The 19,927-nt window shown below is 48.7% G+C and overlaps 1 protein-coding gene across 6 annotated transcripts in view; it reads left to right on the top strand.

The window, feature by feature from the left end:
* The window catches only part of LOC118503029 (leucine zipper putative tumor suppressor 3), a 33,195-nt gene extending 13,312 nt beyond the window's left edge, over positions 1 to 19,883 (top strand). For 4 of the 6 annotated variants that reach the window (XM_036035855.1, XM_036035856.1, XM_036035857.1 and 1 more), the window contains exons 3-9: positions 14,583 to 14,695; positions 16,323 to 17,025; positions 17,093 to 17,565; positions 17,636 to 17,792; positions 18,013 to 18,414; positions 18,480 to 18,572; positions 18,649 to 19,871. In XM_036035855.1, the coding sequence (XP_035891748.1) occupies positions 14,583 to 14,695; positions 16,323 to 17,025; positions 17,093 to 17,565; positions 17,636 to 17,792; positions 18,013 to 18,414; positions 18,480 to 18,572; positions 18,649 to 19,623 (2,916 nt within the window). In that variant the 3' untranslated portion in view covers positions 19,624 to 19,871. Of the gene's footprint in view, positions 1 to 14,582; positions 14,696 to 16,322; positions 17,026 to 17,092; positions 17,566 to 17,635; positions 17,793 to 18,012; positions 18,415 to 18,479; positions 18,573 to 18,648 lie in introns of all 6 variants that reach the window. The other 2 variants (XM_036035854.1, XM_036035859.1) reach the window with 2 other exon arrangements.
* The last annotated feature ends 44 nt before the right edge of the window (positions 19,884 to 19,927 follow it).

Raw genomic sequence — 19,927 nt, forward strand, 5'->3', positions numbered from 1 at the left:
TACCCATGGCCATCCTCTTCTGCGAGAAGAGTGGGAAATGGCCGTGTGCTTCTCCTTCGCACATAAGGCTCCGAAACCAGTGCGACAACCCATTTACGGTCATTACCGATTATTTTCCTTGCTGGCGTTTATTCCCGGCAACACAGCAGCGTTCCTTGGCAGCCGTTTTGTACAAAAATGGAACTACCAAGGTATCGCGGTGCCGCAGGACGACACGGTTTGCGCTTCCCAGGTATGAAAGCATTGCGACAGAGCAAAGAGAATTAATTTCATAATTCTGCCCGTCCCATTTCTTCCTGCGCGTTCTTCTTCCGAACGCGCGATCGGTTCGCCAAAAACGGTTCGTTGCGATCGTAGCAGCTGCTGCAGACATTTGTCTTCGTTCTACGTTTTTTTTTTTTGGGGGGGTTTGGTTTTGGTTTCGTTTTTGCTTTTCGGCGCCCGACTGACGCTGATCATAACATCTTTTATTGCATTATAATTGATTAATAACCAGGTACAAAAAAAACCCTTCGCAAGATACGTCCCATGGTGATCGTTTCACTTTCATTTCTCGTCCGCCGATGGCGTTCATCTTCCGGCGACGACGTCAGGCCGATACCCCACGCACTTCGCACGATCGCACCTTTCGAAATGGACCCTGGGCCATTCTCCGGCACAGTACGTTTACAACGTTTGCTGGCTGTATCGTGTCGTGCGCAAAGCTTCTCATCAATCCCTCCATAATTGGACCACACGGCGGCGCACACGAGTATCGAACCGCGCCTCAGCCACGGGCACGGGTGGGTGGTTGGTTTCTAACGCGGAACAATGATGATAAAAAATTAGCCAGTGACCTTTTTCGCTGACAGATCCCGGATGCTAAACAGATCACTCAGTCACGATCGTGTGTACACTGAGGTTTTTGAGTGCTGTAAGCGCACTGAACTTCCCAAATCGTTTCGATCGTTACTGTGGGTACTTTAAGTATCTAAGGATAACTGGCGTTGGGGAGTGTATCATCAATGAACTCTATCTTTTGTCAGTAATTCTGTTACAAATGTTGTCCGATTTGTTTCGGTATATGAATGCGCATCCCAGCCCCAATCATCTTCAAATTTAATGCATGAAGTTTTAAATCGAAAAACTTTAGCTGACCAGATTAAATTTAAATAACCGAAGTATGGTTGTACAATTTGGATTAATTTGGCCCAAATTAATCTGGCTTAAACTTGTCTAAAATAACCTACTTTATCTAATCTGCGTGTAATGTGCTAAATTGAACGGTGGCAAATTTTACTTCCATACGATGTACGTCCGTTGAATCCCGTTGGGGCATGATGATCATTTGTCAATAATTAATATAAGCAACATGCTAATGAGTCCGTTACGCACTTCTCAAGCTTCAGATGTGTATGTTGCCATAAGTTCTTGTTTTTTATGATAAGATTTTTGCGAGTTCTACAGCTGTGGATACTAGTCGATTTCGTGCAGTACAAGCATACTTAGAATGGGATTTATCAATTGTGTCTCTTAAATTAACCAACGACAAAACACTGTTTGAATCATATAATGAAACTTTTGAATCACTCGGTGGAATGTCTCAACTGGGTAGGCGATTTTATGTGCAGCTCGGCTGTCGAACTTTGCAAATTTTATGTGAAATTTCGGCCAAGTGTTTGGTCCGATTCTGTCAAACTGGCAAACTTGCAAAATGTCATTGGATCGTTCGTTTACATCACCACACTCTGGCCATGCACATTCAAACAGGTTTTACGCGAAAATTAGTCGGCAATATGATGTTATTTACTACTTCCTTCATTCACACAACTAGCGGCAAAATTCCACTCCCAAGTTACAAATTTCCTCTATCCCAGTCTAACATTCCATTCAACGATTTAAACATCCCATTGATTGAAAGAACCCCGGTAAAGTGAAACGCATGCGGTAACCGTGTACAGCAACAAGCATCGTGCAAAAAAGACATCAGAAAATACAGTAATTTTGTAAAAATTAACTATAAACATTTTTCAAAACTAGAGTCATGTAAAAAATGTGTAAACCCTTTCATGAAATGTGAAACAAACACAACTCGTTGCTCTCGGAATGTCCAAGTTTAGTTAGACGATCGGATACTGTATTTCGCATGGAGCCTTCAACTGCTAGCGAAATGGGCAGAAATTCTGACAATTCTGAATATTTTCCTAATTATAGTAACGATCGTGTAAGCTGCTCGTTTGTGATCGTCGTGTGTAAGGGAGTTGGAAGTAAAATTATAATTAAGCTTGCACAAATATTAGCTCGTCTTCAGCTCCCAAAAGTTTTTATACTTTGTTTTGTATAAAATATGTCCACTGTTGAACTCTACTACGTAACATCCACACATTCTTTCTTCGAGGCAGACACACGGAATGCATGTGCAAAAACACCTCAGTAGAACTCACACTTGAATCGTCCGTAGTTGCATAAGAGTATAGGTGTGTACACTGAGCTTTTTGCGTGATTCTGCGGCACATCAACACAACTCTTCGCAAGAGGACCCAACCAACCGGGGTTGCTTGTCAGGGGCTGGGGGGTATGGTACTGTGCGGCTGCAGCAGGGGGAAAAATATTTCCTCATTGTCTTCGAAACCGTTTTTGGATCCGTTTCGTGAGATTAGTGACCGTTGCTGTGGGGACCGTCCTACCCGGGGTACAGCGATCCGGTCGTGCGCGACCGCCAGTTACATGGCATTGGGGGCCACATTATTCTATCATTTGGTGAGATCACTAAACGGGCAGTAACAAGTTCATATCCACGCCCGTTTTTCCTCCTCTTAGGTGGTTCGCTTCTGGCACAACGGTCGAAGCTTTACAAATATTCTTCACGTTATAATAGTACTTCGTTGCACTGGCGGGCAGACATTTTTACCTTGGCGACGACGCCAGAGTACCACTGCTCTCTTAGCTAGCTGGCTACTGATGACGTTTCCCGATAGAAAGCTGTGGGCTCAATGGGGAATATGCTTGGGTTGTTGGCAAACCGACACCGACGCTAAAAGGTTACTAAACCGTTCCTGCCACATTCTGCCGGAGAGTATCAATTCGGCATTGAACTTGCCATTCTGTGCGCATGGGCCGATACCACCACTGTCCTCCATCCAGGGGGTGGTGGGGGTGCATTTATAGTAAACCTCACCCCTCACCGGCAGTGACCGGACCAAATTAACATTTTTTTCCATGAATTATTTTCCGATTGATCTGCGCGCGATCCGCGCTCGCCGTGCCGCAGGAGAAACCCTGGCTGGCATGCATGGCACCACAGGCAAGGATTCGCACCGTTCGCAACGTTCGCTTATCACTTCCAAGCGATCGCGGATGAAGAACTCGTGGCGCTCTTCGCCACCACGTACGCGAGGCGGGTCTATTCATGCTCAGAATCTTGTTTGCTGCGCTGGCTGGCTACACATCAAATTAGAGACCAAATCAACGACGCCCAAACGCGCCGAACCGACAGAAGAAGCTGGAGGAAAAAGCCAACCTGTGTGTGAGCGTACCGAGAATCTCGCTCGGTGCGGTAGCTGTGAACCGGAATAGAAACCGAACGCACGAGGTGGCTTAGCATCGTCCAAAGTTCCCGCTACGTTCTGGTAGAGCAGGTTGGTGCCCTCCCGGATCCAACATATGTATGCAGTTTTGCCTGAATCGCGCAGCGCTGCAGCAGTTATTTTTGATAACAAGAGGTCGTCCGTTTTGGAACATACCGAAAGGCAACAGGCTCAAAATAAGCAACTCGCGGAACCTGTTTGCCATCCCGTGTTCCCGTGCTGTTCCTCGCTGTGGTGGTGCCTTGGGGCATGTTTTACTCTCTACCATCCCCCCCCTCCCCCCATCCACACCCCATCACCTTTTTTGCGTTTATACTTTCAGCTCCGGCTCGCGCCTGGCTGTGGGTTGATGGGGAAATGTTTTCTTCTTTGCTGTACGACGACGATTTCACGCGCACCGTGTCAATGTCTTCGGGTTTGTGACCGGGTTGTTTTCCGCCCTCCCCCCCCTCTCCCTCCCACGGGAGGTACAAGATGCATCCTTCCTCCTCCCTCCCCAAAAACCAGTATTGTAATATGTTGGAAAACATTGTACCAATCACGGGCCGCCGGTTGGTCCACTGGAGAGGACAAGTTCACGGCTTTTTGTACTAACTCGTGTATCTCTGGATGTTGGCGATGTTCTTTTCCCTTGTTTTGGTGGGGGCACGGTTGTTTTTTTGGTTTCTCTTCAGCATCACCAATGTTGAAAGCGAAATGCCTACACTCAATTGCTGGAGATTGAGTTCGGGTACAGGGAAATTTCTTCCCGTTTTTTTTACAGTAGACAGTCCAATGATAGCGCGAGTGCCCTCCACTGTGCACTGACAATGGGCTGGGGTTATTTTAGGGTACAGCAGTCTAGATCCTACGTATCTGCCACAATCTAGAGGAGAATGGCGAAATGGCTACTTCTCCTGGCAGACTGGCAGGCCTCCTCTGCCCATCATTAGCCACCTAGCGATTAACGGCGGATCGCATTCGTGCGGCGCACTCAAAATCCGTTCGAACAACGGCGGTTCACCGATTAGCTGGCTTTTTTGGTTGGAAAATTTGTTGCAGCCAGTTAGAGAAGGTTTGCTCCCGTCAGTACACCGTTTCGCAAATTTCGGAACAGTTTCGAAGCGTATTTACGTCATCCAAACAGCGCCATCATTATTTTATCATGGAACGGCAATCACGTCGTCATCTTCGCTTGTCTCGTTCGGTTTGGTAGGTAGCAAGCCTCCAAGTGCTCCAATTTCGCTGGGATTTCTGGAGGCTAGTTAGACGGGGTCGGTGTTTGGCAGATTGATTTATGATCGTCTGTACCTTCTGAAATGCCCGCTCGAAGCAGAACGGGAACGATGCGCATGATTGGGATTTTCCCGTAAATAGAGCGTGTATAGGAAGTGTGCGGAACTTTTTCGGCTATCTCATCATAAACACACTGAACGGTTCGAGTCGAGTTAAAAAGCTGGATAAAATCTACAGCTACTATCTATCATTCCAGTGGAAGATTGATGGAGAATCAATCCTCTTGCAGAACGAATTTCCCTAAATCCAACTGAACAGTGAATTTTCCCCAATTTGCTTATCTTCACCATCACACGTCCTTGTATCACTATAAAGTATGGGCAATTGAACACATCTACTTCGATGGGGTTTGCATCCCCCAGTATTCAAAAGGCACTTTCTCCCGTACCTGCTGCGTGAACCAAACAGGATGCAGTCATCAACGGTACGTTTCTACGCAGTTCTCTTTTTTATCGATGAAGCTTTCGACGCGTGCTGATTTTCAGTTTGCATGTTCAGGCTGGATGTTAATCAAGCGCAGAAGCATGATGCTGCATTTCCTAAGCATAAGCTTAAGAAGCCCTTCCAAAACCCGAATCTCAATACCGATTGACAGAATGTAGGTCGCAACTATCACTACTGACGCCCCAGGCCTACCAACGACGCGCTGGCCTTCTGACCTTCGCTTGATCAATCAAACAACAGCCAGTTGATCGGGAGAAGGTTTCGTCGGTCCAATCGATTGGCAGCGTCCTCTTCACGTCCGGTCTGATTTTTTATTTTTGCACTTCATTTGTGTTCGCCCCTCATTTGCTCTGATCTGATCTTCAAGATCTCGTACGGTTCGAACCGATGGACGGCGCTGGACGTGACTGCATCGTGCGGAAATCAATTTCATTCAGATAATTCATCATTATCGAACCATTAACCGACTTCATTACCCCACTATTCGTCACTACGGTTGGAGATGGCGAAAGCCTGCTCCAGATGGACCAGTTGGTCCGAACGAACGGTACAGTACACATCCGGGTTCGGTACGAATGAATCGAGTAAATTCCCGGCAATTTTGCTCGAACGGAATTGTTTTCAGCTTACGATTGCGTTACATGCGGTTACAGGCGTAAACATTGCCAGCATTTTCCTTGCGCCACATGCGCCCGTCTTCGAGTTGTCGCCGTATAAAGGCCACACCTCTAGCCAGCCAGCTCCAGGCTCCGTGTGGCATGACTCGCGTCAACGATGTTCGCTTTGCTTGGCAACCTACCTACCTGGCAAACGGTAATTAATTGTGTCGCGGAGAAAACGGCTTCTTGAACGGCGGTGCGATCGGTCGACTTGCATCACACTACGGCTGAAGTCTATCGATCATGCTTGGGAGCCTGGGATGCTGGATGCAGGCCAACCGTTCCAGTAATGCAATCGCTCATTACACCAGTGCTGCTGGTGCACTCTCACTTTCCAACGGGTGCTCTCTGTATTAATTACGGGCAGGAAAGTTAAATGGGTCGGCTCCCTTCATTATGAAGTCAGTAAAACCCTCTTACTGCTCTAGTAAAGGCCCGTTCTCTGAAGTACTGACTGGTTTGATAGGTAGTTTTTGTTGAATATGTGTTTATTTAATTTTGTTGTAATGACGGATCTGTCAACATTATGATTTGTTTTTGTTTCGTATTTATGAAAGGTATCCATTACTAAGAAAGGTGTATTTTATTATGGTATTTTTTACGATCGATTCGGAAAAGTATCGCTCAAGATATTGTCCAATGTTCAATGAACTTGTAATATTTTTGTAGGGTAAAATTTCCAATTTAAAAATTTCCAGCATGTGATTTCTATAGCCAACTTATCTTGCCCTTAGGATACCACAACCCGTTAAGGTACCGTTAGAATCAGATCTACGCTGCACTTCGAACGTTTATATACGAGCAAATGGTCTGTATCATCGATTGATAGGCATCGATAGGATCGAGAAAAATTTCGTTAAATTCATTCGAATAACTTATTGCCCGCGTCTCTCTATAACGGACAGCATTATCCCAGGCAGAAGATCTTTATCTTGAAGTCTCACGATTGTTGTTGGCGTTGTGGCTCCATCTGATGTCGGCTAGGCTATTATGAAGAGCTAGAACATTCTGATGTACCATTTATGCTTTCATCCTCCACCTCGTGACATGCGCCCGCTTTCGATATCATTGAGGAAAGCTCCACCGGGTAAGGGAGACCTTATCCATCATCACCGATTGGTCGCGCGCAGCTCATAGACGAAATAACACGGAAAGAAGACACGCCATAGGAATGTGTTTATGTGTGCGAGTGTGCCTGTCTGCCTGCCCGCGACACGAGAAAGAACTCTGCTATATTGACGGTGCGCGGGTTTGCCGTCTGCCACTTGCTTGTCTTGAGAGCGAAGGTTTTCGAGGATGATCCACTCCAGCCAGTACGATATCTCGCCACGGATATCACACGGGGCTGGTGCCATGATGGCGATCGAGCGGATGAGCGAAAACAATAATTCGCCGGGCAGGATAAGCAAAACGGGGTGGGGGGGACCAGGGCATCAGGAGACCTGGTCCATATCCACGAAACGAAAAATCGTGCCCGGGTAATAATAATGTTTTGCGCGAGCCGGGGAAACTCATTTTTCTGTCCCCGCATGAGACACAAACCTAGCGTTCAGCATTCCGTCGTGCGGGCTTGGAACGGTGGAACTGGTGAGGAATAACGGTGGCGTCGACGTTTTGGTCGCGGATCAGGAGAACCGAGCGATCAGTGTTTCTATTCCTTCGTTTGGCCCTGTGACCTGCCCGGGTAACAACCCTTCTTTTCTCCCATCGCACGTTAGAAGACGCAATAAGAGTTGGCGGTGGAAGATTCAGATCGACCGATCCTCCATGATGGTTTCGGTTTTCTGGGACTATCAGGCGGTTATGATCTTTTGGCGACCGGCATTTCCCATGGCTGCTGCCCGGGACCGCTGCCAGATCGGAACAATTACTGCAATTGCTGCCTGCAATCGGGATTTCTATTGCCTTCGCCTCGGCTGTTCGTTTTTCTTTCTTTTTGGTCCCGGTCGGTGTCACGCTTTTCCGCCTGTGCGGACGCGTGCGGACCGGGGCGGACCTGTGCTGGTAGCGAATCGAGAGTCACCCTTCACAGTTCACAATATGCTGCTTGCCGCGGGGATGCTGACGCGAAAGTTCATCCGGAGCCTGGCGCAAACTAATGAAGGTGGGTGTTGGCGCGGTGCCAGCTTGACTTCTCCACGGCGTCACCGATATCGTGTGCCACACAAGCACGGGTTTTGGACGGGGTGCACGTTTCCACCCGTAACAAGCTCGCGATGATCGTTTTTCTAGCTTGCGGGCGCAACACTAAACCTTCGTTTTGCGACCGGCTCATCACGACGGTGCGCGGTTGGCGTTCGGGCGACAACGGATTCCTGGGCAGGAGGAAGTATTGTCGCGCTCGACCACAGGTTGATCCTCCTGCTTGAAGCTTCTCGTTCAATTTATCGCTTATTGTGGTCCCTTGTTTATGAAAGTATGCTTCTACTGCTGCTGTTTTACGGTCGTCTTCTAGAGTCATGCTATTTGTACAAGCGATTGTGGTTTCGATGCCGTCGGCTATATTGATTCCGATTTCATAGATTTCTGGACAACCACACACACACACATACACACCCGCTCGCTTTGGTTCCTTTCTTGAAGACGTGATGCTGCTTCACTCACTGCAGAGCACATGTTGAGCGTGGTTCGTCCGCGAGCCCCCTTTATCCATGGACTGTGTGTAACGAGGTACGGTGTCATGATCGTGCACATTCACCGCGCAGCTAACGGTGCCGCCGGATGCCTCCCGGTCGGTGGAGCAGCTCGCCGCTTTGAGGTGCTACGGAAAAAAGTAGGTCAATTATGGTTCATAGTTCAAGCTATAGAGACGGGCGTTTCATAGGGATGCCCAGAAACCATCCTCGAAAAGCACACGGAAAGAGAAAGGATGACCGTGGTTGGACCCTGTTCGAAAGACGATCATCACGTTTAGAAAGGTGTCTCGTGCAGTATGTGCGACGCCTGGTACGTCGTCCTGCTGAATGTCGCAACGGCTGGGAACAGGTCACACTGTTTGTTTGGTTGGTTGAAGTAAGCGTCCAGCCAGCCTACTTCACTAGCAGCAGCATGACTTCTACCCAACATATCGCCGGACACTGCCACTGGCGGCAGGGTTTATGTTGCAACCGCCTGTCCAGGCAAGCAGCAGCACCAGCAGCTTCTCTTCTTGGAAGGTATAAATCGAACACACAATTCTCACACTGCTATGGCTACAAATTGTACCTCAATAGAGCACCTCTCCAATCGCTTGATGATGGTGGTGGTTCGAATTGGTTCTTGTTCAACGGGTGGTGCATCCAGGCTCGCGGAGATCGATGGTGTTTTGTTTTATGAATATTAATACCATACAAAACCCTTTTTACGCTGCGGGAGCACACACGGGCGGGCAAGGGGTGTTATTACGGTGGCGACAATGTTGCAGCGGATCTAACACACAACTGTCCCTATTTTCCCTATGCGCGGTCCTTGATGATCGGGCTTCATCGGGTGTGTGGTCTTGTTGTTGGGATATTTAATCGTTCTTCATTCAGTTTTATATTGTACCTATGATGATACTCGAGTGTTTGCGAAAAGCTGTCTACAATGGCAAATCGGTATTATGGATCTCACAGGCAAACCATTTAGACAGCGCAAAGTTCTTCATCAGCTTCTTGCTCATATTGCCATATATTTTAAGAGAATTAAATTCCAACAGTCGTTAAAAGTGATTGTTGCACCTTTTCTAAGGAAATAATTGGCTTGGAGATGAAGTGACCAGTTTGCTGCCAGCTTCTTCACATAGGACTTAACATTTATGTTGTTGTCGGTGCTGGATTAAGATGCCAGATAGTTGGAGTTTTGGACGACTTCAAATCACCTCTCTGTTTAACAGCGACCATTTGATGACAGCTAGGACAGCTAGGCAACTTGATGAGAGCCGGAATATTCTGGCTCGAAGTCATGCAAGTGGTTTGTAAGTCTTCTGTTAGAGAATGACCCTTATATAGACAGATAGAGTGATATTCGCTAGCTTTAGAAAGCAAATATTAACGATTTTAGTAGCCAAAGGTTGAAGTACAATTGAGGATTTTAAAATTTCTTTTTCACGAGATCTTCTCGGGTTGGCATGGAGCGTATCCTACCGCTACATCTACTACACCCAGGTATTGACGAACTTATCCCCGTTATTGTTAATATGGAACCAAACCGTCATAATCGTTATCAATTTCTGCAAGCCCCATCAGACCAAAACGCTCAATTATACTGAGGCCTTAAACCGAACCCTCCTCCTGGCTGCCCTACTCGAATTTTTTGCACTTGCCATTTAAAATCTATACCACCACGGGTTTTGTTCTCCTTTACATTTATCGCGTTTATTATATCCCTGGCCCTGGCACGCATGCAGATCGCAACTTGTGCATGCTGCGAAACGATTTTCTACCGTGGGTCCACTACCAATCGCTGTTATTATCCATTTTTTGGGCGAAACCATGTTCCTACGGTGGCGGTGCATTTCGTGTGCATGATATTATGATGGTGCACGCCCGGGAAAAGCGTCTCACATTTGATTCCGGAGGCGAAACCCCCGTTCACCACCCTGCTTACGCAAAAGCAAGGGTGTCCAGCAGCAAGCACAGCACATTTGGCCAACGGTCAAACGAAAGACAGAGACAGCCAGTGTGCAAAAGGAGTAAATTACATTTAAATGAAGCGCACGGTTAGCTGAGGGTACTGTTATTAAAAATAATCATCTTGTTTATTTCGCTTTATGTTCGGGTGCGCTGAAGAGCTGAGCTCTACCCGGTTAAATAAAACCTACGAGCCACCAACGGGCCAACCCAGAATCGGCAGGAAGCTCGCGCGCGCGCCCTCGGTAGAACTGTGTGTGTGTGTGTGTGTGTGTGTGTGGAAATCGACACGGAGCCGTTGCAGTCGACACTGCAGGGGCTGCTGCATTTGCGTGGCGCTGGGGACTTCTCTTTCTGCATTCTCATTTCACTATTGCACTGTTGCAAACACTCACGCTGTGTTGATGGAGCACAGCATCGCAGCAGCTTCTTCTACCTGATTTTCCCCCCACCAAACGGAGGCCACATTTATAGCTCTAGTCGAGCCCGTTCTGGTCGGTTCATGCACCATAAATTTATCGACACTCACGCGAGAAAAACACAACCACCGACATCGTCGCACTATACGCCCCGACGAAGAGGAGAGCGACTTCCAGATCCAGGTCGGTGTGTCTCTGTCGATCTGTTCCGTGCCTTCACAAACTATTAATTAACATATTACATCGGCGTGGAGCAGGAATTGGGAATGAATTAGTTGGTATCGATGAAACCGAACGCTGTCCCAGTCCGGTGTGTGTGTGTGTGTCCGCCGCCGCCGCCACGACCACCGCATCCACAGATCTTCCCGGGGTATCTGCTGGGCATTATTTATGGCAAATTTATGCACTATCGCTGTGTGTCAGCATCAGCAGTGCTACACGGTGTTCCTGGGTGGGTGAAAACAACAATAAAATCGAGCACGAGATCGCGATCACGAGCGACGCGCAAGCCCTCCCGTGGAAACATCTTCTTCTGGGTGATCTGGCACTTTGATCTGTGCACGGTGGGACCGTCAAGATCGGCACGGGGAAGCAGGCTCTGCTGCGTTTCCGGGAGCGCCCTAATGACCTCTACACAACAGGGGGGATGTTGGATTGCCGAACTAGTCCCACAACTAGTCCAATCATAATCGTGTGTTGAAGTGAAGTACGTGTTGCCGTAGCAGTAAGGTACTTTCACGAGCACCAATCAATTTCATGTCACCGTCCAAACCTTCTAGGCACCGTTGTATCGCACACCTCCTCACAACATCATTGAAGTTAATCGTGTGCTAATTTGGCTGCCTAAATCCCACCCGCCTGTTTTCGAAAGTATCGGAGAATCGCCTTGCGAATGGTGCTCCACCAATTTCTACATCATCTTCACTCCGGCTCGCTGAAGGAGAGGAGCCCGCCAGCTGTTGTTTGCTGAGGTGTGCACAGGAGCGAGGGAGATTGCTTTGCCACCATTAACTAATGACCGTTATTTTGCAGTTCAATTTCCGACATAATTATTTGGCCCGGGCGGGCGCGCGCACATCATCGTAACGTTGCGCGGGCGTGCGTCATTAAAATAGCACACACACACACACACACACTTCTTCATTATAACTCGCTGCTGCTGCGGGAGCTCGAAGTGGAAGATTGAAGAAACAGAAGGCGAACGGTGGTAAACAAAAAAAAAACAAACCGCCAAGCCGCCCCTCCCTCGTTTTCTACCATCCTTGCCCGCGAACGGTTTTATTGAACGAAATTCGGAAATTGCAGCCGCAATTATCGCGCGGCTGTCTGTTCTGCCGACCCAAGATGATGGACTTTCGAGGCTAACGCAAAGAGCACGGTACGGATTCTCCGTCTACTTGATTCTAGAGCAATGCCATCTCGAAGAGTTAACGAGTCGCAAGATGAATCATCTCACGAGTGATTGAGCAACGAATGGCAGCTTACGAATTGTGAATGCCATGCCAAGCCGCCATTCAGGTAATTCGCTTCGAGGGCGCCCGATCAGTCGGCGGCAAACTAAAGAGCTTCTGCCTGTGCATGCCGAACGAAGGTGAGAGATGCAGCCGTCAAAGATGCGCGCAATCGCTGCTGTCAAGGGATCGCTTTTAGCGCTTTTCGGTGCCCGGCGCGGTACCATTCTTGGTGCGATGCTGCTACTTGGTAGACATTAAATGCGAGCGATGCCACTCTCGCATTGCCATTTTTGTCGAACGATCGTGTGCAGCGGGCTTCTTCGTTGTGCTGCACAGTGTTTTGCGGAAAAGAATAGGTGTTTAGTGGTGATGGTCGAAGAAGGTTCTACAAAATTGAAGTTTTTAGTTCATTTTCGGGTGTCAACTGATACTTCGGATCTATCCGAAACGGGGACTGTTGGAAGGTCATTCCTTGCGTTCCTGTAGAGACAACTGAACAGTATTAAGCTGCTAACCTAACATAGAAGCTCTCCAAGAGTCGTCGTCGACACGAATTCCAAAAGTATTCGATCAATGTACATGGACGATCAACGATTGACGAAGGTCCTTAGATAGTTCCTTCATCACCTTCAATACCTGTGAAAACATCTTCTGGACGATCACATCTGTACAGTCCTTAAAATAGCTTTTGACATGGCGAGAAACGACTTTATCAACGTATTTCTCAAGCTATCCACATCTTCCTATATCATAATGATGCACTTAACTGTCGCTGTACGGTGTTCACTATATAAACTGTGCAACTTTCTCACCTTGCGCTTCGTAGACGTCGGTGCTATACTCTTGACGACCGAGGTGCTATACTCTCCCACCGAGGCCTTTCGGGCGTAATTCAATACTCAATGGATTGTGGCTCGCCTTGGTAGATAGAGGCTTCTCCATCGATCTTCATAAAGTCATGAACAGTCAAACATTGTAATAAGTATGCTGAGTGAAAACCTTTTTTGTTTTCTTTGACAGTAATGGTGACCGTGCATGGCAAGGATTTTAAACTTTACCTTCAACATCAGCTCGTAGTGCTGACATTAACAACCTAGAATAATGTAACCTTGCAGATGTAGATTCACTTGTTTCTCATTTCTAATCTGACGTAGCAGTCTCATCTGCATGCAAGAAAACAGCCAATTCGGATGACTGAATTTCACTTATCCTTAATGCGAATGAATCTTCAATATCAGTCCCCCTCACCCATGAGCAGAAAGTGTGAACTGGTTCGAAAGAAATACTCTCACATAATTTCACATGTGGCGGCGGCAGCTGACCCGAAGTAAACCATCAAGATCGAATTGATTAGTTTTTTCTTGCTTCGTGTTTTTTCCGTGCGCAGAGCCGTGAATGGATGAATGGTGGGAGAGCGTAGCGAGGAGGGTTGTTTGGTACACGGCCGGCTACGATTCAGCACAACAGCTGTCGAACGCTGGCTGTGGAGATGATGATGATGCTGATGATCTGTTGGCCACACAGCGCTAGGAAGGGCTTGCATGGAACAAAACACAAACTTCCCAAAACACGCTCCAAGTCTCGGGGACAAAGGGTGGTGAACGGTCGTGTCATGGTGGCTAGTGGTAGTAGGGGTGGACAGCCTAACGCGCGCGTCCGCGCACGCTTGTTGTAGCATTAGATCCTCTTTCACCTTTCGCTCCGAATAATGGATCGTCATAATATTCCGTTATCCGTGGAATTAATGTTGATCGACTGGACGCTGGAGAAATGACGATCGTCGTCGTCTGTACGATCGATACTTGTCTCACGGGTTTCTGCTGTGGGTTTATGTGGCCTGGGCGAATCTCAATCGCCCTCATTCACAAACGATGATCGCCGCAGGCTCGATCGGTAGAGTAAATGGTTTTTGTCTTATTCGCACCCAGACTGAGGTTTTGAGAGTGGATGATCATGCCGAAAAGTTATCTTGTTGAAGCATTTGTACACCACTCGTATGGTTCCCCCCGGGGTATTGGCTAGTGGTGGCGTGCTGATTACGGCGAACGATTAAATTATCGATTATGATGATGCAGATTTGTATTTGGCCACTGTTAACTGTTATTCCACCAAAAGCGCCAAAGTAGAGCAAGCACTAATTTTACCATTTCCACTCTGTTGCTATTGCCTTCCACAGGTTTCCAGTGCCGCGCATACCGATGGCAAGCGGACGGCAAATGCTTCTTCTACTACTGCTACGTCGACGACGACGACGACACCGAGAGCAGACGAGTGCAATCTCGGCCTGAGGTTAGTATCGAATGCGATGCGCAACACACATTTCTATGCTTTATTCAAATCGTGATTTGCAAGACCCACAGCACTAGAACTTGTCCACGCTAGAACAGGCTTTGGACCAATGCACGGTAAAGTAGGATGGGAGTGTTGTGCTTTACTCTGCGCGTCCACGCCTCCTTCAGCGCCGGTCGGTCGCGGGATAGGTTTGTCTAGTGTGTTCCCCCGTGTTCTTTTCTGCTTATGCAACACGACAGTATTTCACAGCAGCAGCAGCAGCAGCAATTCCCGATCGCTGCTTGTCCGACGCGACGCGTCTAAACGCAATTGCTCCGTTCTCCGCGCGTTGCATTCGGAAGGTTTGCGGGAACGGCGCACCGTATACACCAACGATCGGTCAGACAGCCTGTGAATATGCGCGCGGCTTTGTAAGTAAGCTGGACAAACGGTCGGTGCACGGAAGCGGGCGGACGGGAGCGCCTTGGCCATGCTACTGCTGCGTGCACCATTTCAGTGTACGCGCGGAGGTAAAGTTCTCACGCTCGGATAAGCGGGGAAAACATTAGAAACCGCGAAAGGCTCGCCCGAAGATGAAGGCGAGCGAAAGGCGAGGCGAACGACGATGGTGGCGAATTGTAATTTATTTTATTGCTGGCAGCTATTTTGTTATTTTACGCTACTCAAACCCGCACTCTCTCCCTCCGTGCGATAGTGCGATTCCGCGCTGAGCGTTGCAATTTTCGCGTTTTTCTCGCCGTTGCTGTGGTGCTGTGCTGTGAGCGATGATGTTCTTCTTTCCCAACCGGGACCGATCTGGTGGATCGAGAACACGACTACGGCACGATCGCTGGATGGTGCTTTCATTCAGTAATATTACTGTTCGCCCTGTTCCTTGACCGCGGTTTGCAGGATCCATCAATGAGCAGTGTGAAGTAAGGCGTTTTTCTCCGGTGTCGTGGGCATGCTTTGAGCTCTATTGCACCCCGTCGTAAAATGTTTCAAAATTCATAGCAATGAATTCCGTAGCAAAAAAACCTTCCAAGAGGTGCGAAGTTCTGCTCAACTCACGTGCAGAGGACGTTCTTCCGTTAGCTTCAATTTACGACCATTACAACCGAATCAAGAGATGGACTCCTTCGGTTCGGTTCGATGATGACTAATGTGGTCGGTTCGGACCCATGATCATGTACAGGGACTTGCACAAAAAAACGGCAACAGAACCTTCAACCTTGAACCACCACCACAGCCAATCTGCTCACATAGCGCGTACCGTATTGTCATTCCTCCCACCACATACGGTGCGACAAGTATCCGTTATCGGTTCTGGTTTGGGTTTGGCCCCGTACCAGCTGCAACCACCGTCGAATGAGGTCGAACAGCTGTTTTGATGTATCGATCGTGAACGGGAAAGGTGTACAAGAGTATACGGTTGCAGAAAACCTGTTCCCCAAACTGCCAGCAAATCCTGCATCTCTCGATCCTTGCTTGCATTACATTCCGCGCTACGACGTTTGGTTTCGAGAGAGCGATCGACGATTCCACAACTAAATATCAAAGAATGATCGAGTTAGAAAATCGTACGGTCGGAATTTTAGTAACTTTATCTCTGCTTTTATTTTATTCCACTTTCGACCGCTTCTAGGGGGAGTTCCGATGTTGCAATGGAAGGTAGAGAGACAAGTGCACCATCATCCCTGCTACTGCCGGCCACCTCACCCCTGCTAGTATCCTACAACTCTCCGAGCAAGAAAACGCTCCTCGCAAATGGGAGCGCACAGCCGGCCCATGTCACCTCCGGGACGCCAGTATCGCTGCGGCCGAAAGGCCACTACCGCTCGTCTTCGCTCGAGAACAACCCGTTCCATCCGCTCGGCAGCAAACCGATGGTGGGGCTTAACATCGCTCAGGCCAGCTTCACCGGTACGCTGAAATCTCGCCGTGAGCAGAAGCGGATATCCGACTTTCTCAACAAGCAATCGTCATCGTCGTCGTTGGGCCTCGGAGCGACTGGATCGAGCGGTGCTAGCTCGCTAACGCTCGTGTCCACAACGCGAGAACCACAGTCCGAGAGCAGCCTGCGGAAAGCGCACTTCGAGAACATCCGCGAGATATTCGAGAAAAACAATAGCAAAAATGCCGCCGCTGCCCAGCAACACCACAATCCGTCCAAGTCGGGCAAATTGGCGGGCGGTCACCAGCTGAATGCTACCGCGGCCGCGATGATGGCGGCCAACGTCGCGACTGCCAGCGAACTTGCCAACCACGGTGGTAGTGCGTCGACGCTCGGCATACCGATCGATGACAAACCACCGAAGATACAGTCCTGCAGTGGTATTCTAGGAAAGGTGAGTTGCTTGCGATCGTGCAGCACCGCAAAGGCTCTTATCACTTATCTCTGTTTCAATCCTCTAGGGCAAACAAGTGATCCGTCCGATTGCCTTCAAACCAGTTCCTTACAAATGTAACACACCAAATTACGGTGCCCCAATCGGTGGACGCCTGACGGAGCTTAGCGATCGGTACGGTTCGACGCCGTCGCTCGGTCCTACGATGAGCCTGCAGTACAAATTCGGAAGCACCACAGATCTGCACCATCTGCAGCAACAGCAGCAGCAGCAGCAGCAGGGCAGCAGCGGAAGCAACGGCGCCACGCCAATCGCATCCGTCGGGCCGTGCTCTAGCAACGGATCGATGGGATCATCCTCGTTCGGCACGCTTGGTGGCAGCATGATGAGCAACAGTTACCACCAACACTATCACCACCAATATAGTACCTTAATGCGTAAAGGGTCGTCCACCATACCGTTCAAAACGTACGACAGCCTTGAGTCGATTCTGAAGCTGCCGGATAGCATGGTGGCGTCCTATCCGAATCCCAGCCATGGGTATGTTTCCCGATCGGTCCCCAGTCTCCAGGGTGCTGCATTTAGCTCATTGCAATCTTCCCTTTCCCAGCCTGTACCACCAACAGGATGCACTCGATATGGCCCCATCGCCATCGGATTCGGGCATATCCGAGCTGGAAGCTGCATTGCGCGATCGCGATTCCGAGCTAGCGTACCTGCGGCAAACAATGGAGCACAATGAACAAGTAATATTCAAAGTTCATCAGGTTGGTAGTGTGCTGTTGTGTTACCGGGCGTATTTGGTTGCAGAGATCTTTGGGATTTTTAAAACCTTGGGTTCATTTTCTAACGATCTTTGAACAAAAAAAAGGCATCGCTAACAGTATGGAACAGAAAAACTTTGCTTTTCCCCCGCTAATTCATGAAATGGGTTCGACCTAAATCTAACGCGTCGTGTGTGTTGCTCTCCCTCGATCCCTTCCCTAGGATAAAGAGAAGCACTGGGAGCAGGAACTGAACCGACTGAAAGCGATCCACGAAAGTCGTCTGCGCGCTGGAGCCCAAAAGGTGCACAAGCTTGAACAGCTGCTCATGATGCAGACGTTCCAGCTGCGACAGGACAAGAAACGGCTGCAGGAGGACAACGCCCGGTTGCAGACGGGCATGGCACAGGCGAAGGATCAAACCGAACAGCACAAATCGGAGCTGGAGCAGCTGCAACTTAGCGCCAAGGAGCTGAAGGACCAAAATGGAGATTTGCTGGACGAAATTCAGATGCTGCGGCGAATAATCAGCGATCTGAAGGAGCGTCTGGAGGAGAGCGAATGGAACCTGTGCCAGAAGAATGGGGAGGTGGCACTGATGAAAACTCAACTCAAGGATGCACAGGTTAGTTTTAGCTACTTCGCGGCGAGCATTAGCACGTTCGTTTATTGTTATTATAACGCTTGCAGGCTGAAATATCTACGAAAGATCAGGAAATTGTGCAGCTCAAGGCCGACCTGAAGTTGCAAAACTACGACGATATCAGTTTAAAGAAGTCTGAGGTAACAAAAGGGGCCCATCTTTTAAGGAAATTTCCATCATGCAACTAATGCATTCTCCCTGCTGTGTTCCTTGCAGATAAAAAAGGAGCTCGATTTTGATCTGGAAATCTCGCAACTGAATCGCATCGTGATCTTCAAGGATCAGATCATCGTGCTGATGAACAACGAAATACAAAAGTTACGCAAGGAACTGTCCGATATTTCGATACTGCGAGGCTATGAAGGTGCACCGACCGGTCGGTACACCCGGTACAAGAAGAAGCTTGAGCTGGTGGCACAGAAATTTGAGGATACCGATCGCACGCGCAACGACAGCAACAACAACAGCAGTCAGATCAGCAACAGCAACAGCAACAGCAAAGTAACCAGCCCACTCCAGGGACCAGAGTCTCCGGACGGGGAACGAAACGAGGGCAAAGCAGCTTCGGCAGTGATCTCCAGCAGCGACATCATCAGGAACTATTTCAACAGCAACAGCCAGCTGGAGATGAACAAGAAGCTATTCCTGAGCTCGCAGATCTGCAACTATTCGGACGAGGACAAGTCCAACATTATCGACGCGTATGGTAGCGGCAAACAGGTCGACATGACGGAGATTACGCTCGATCTAAGCAGCCTGCTACCCGGCGCTTTGACCGTGGTGACACAAATTCCAGTGGAGGAGATAACAGGCACCGTTGTGGATAGCTATCACCAGCACAGCTCATCCGATGACGATTACAAATCCATGACACCGACGCAGGAAGATCACGAACCGGAAGACGAGCGTGGCACGACGCTGACCGCGCAACCCAATGCGGCGCACCAGCCGGAAAGCGCTGGTGAGCTGGAACGACTCAACCGTGAGCTAGCGTCCTGTCGGGAATGTTTCGAGCAGGAGCGTACGAAGTGGGCAGAAGAAAAGGAGAAGGTCCTCATCTACCAGCGTCAGTTGCAGAAGAATTACGTCGACATGTGCAAGCGCACGCAGCAGCTCGAGGAACAGCTGAAGACCATTCGGCTAGAACAGGGTCTTGACACGGTGGTGGAGTCTAAGGTAGAGCGTATGTAGAAAAAATTGAGAAGCTGAGATCGATCTATTCGTCATAGACTCCCTTGCCAGGATTCTTGCCTCACACTTTCCCTTTGTGTGTGTGTGTGTAGAAAATATTTTTCATCAAAAGCACACCGATCCGATTTAGTTTCAATTATTCACACGCACACTGGCTGATAGATGTAGATGGGAGGAGTTGGCGATACTCTTAAGTGATTGAAAAGCGTGTTTTCTTGTAAGTTATAACAATAATTACTAAAATGCAATTTGCTCTTCTACCTGCGCCCGAGCACTGTCGCTTGTCGTAGTGAATGATCACAAA

The sequence above is a fragment of the Anopheles stephensi genome, chromosome 2, assembly GCF_013141755.1.
Source record: "Anopheles stephensi strain Indian chromosome 2, UCI_ANSTEP_V1.0, whole genome shotgun sequence".
NCBI classification, from domain to species: domain Eukaryota; kingdom Metazoa; phylum Arthropoda; class Insecta; order Diptera; family Culicidae; genus Anopheles; species Anopheles stephensi.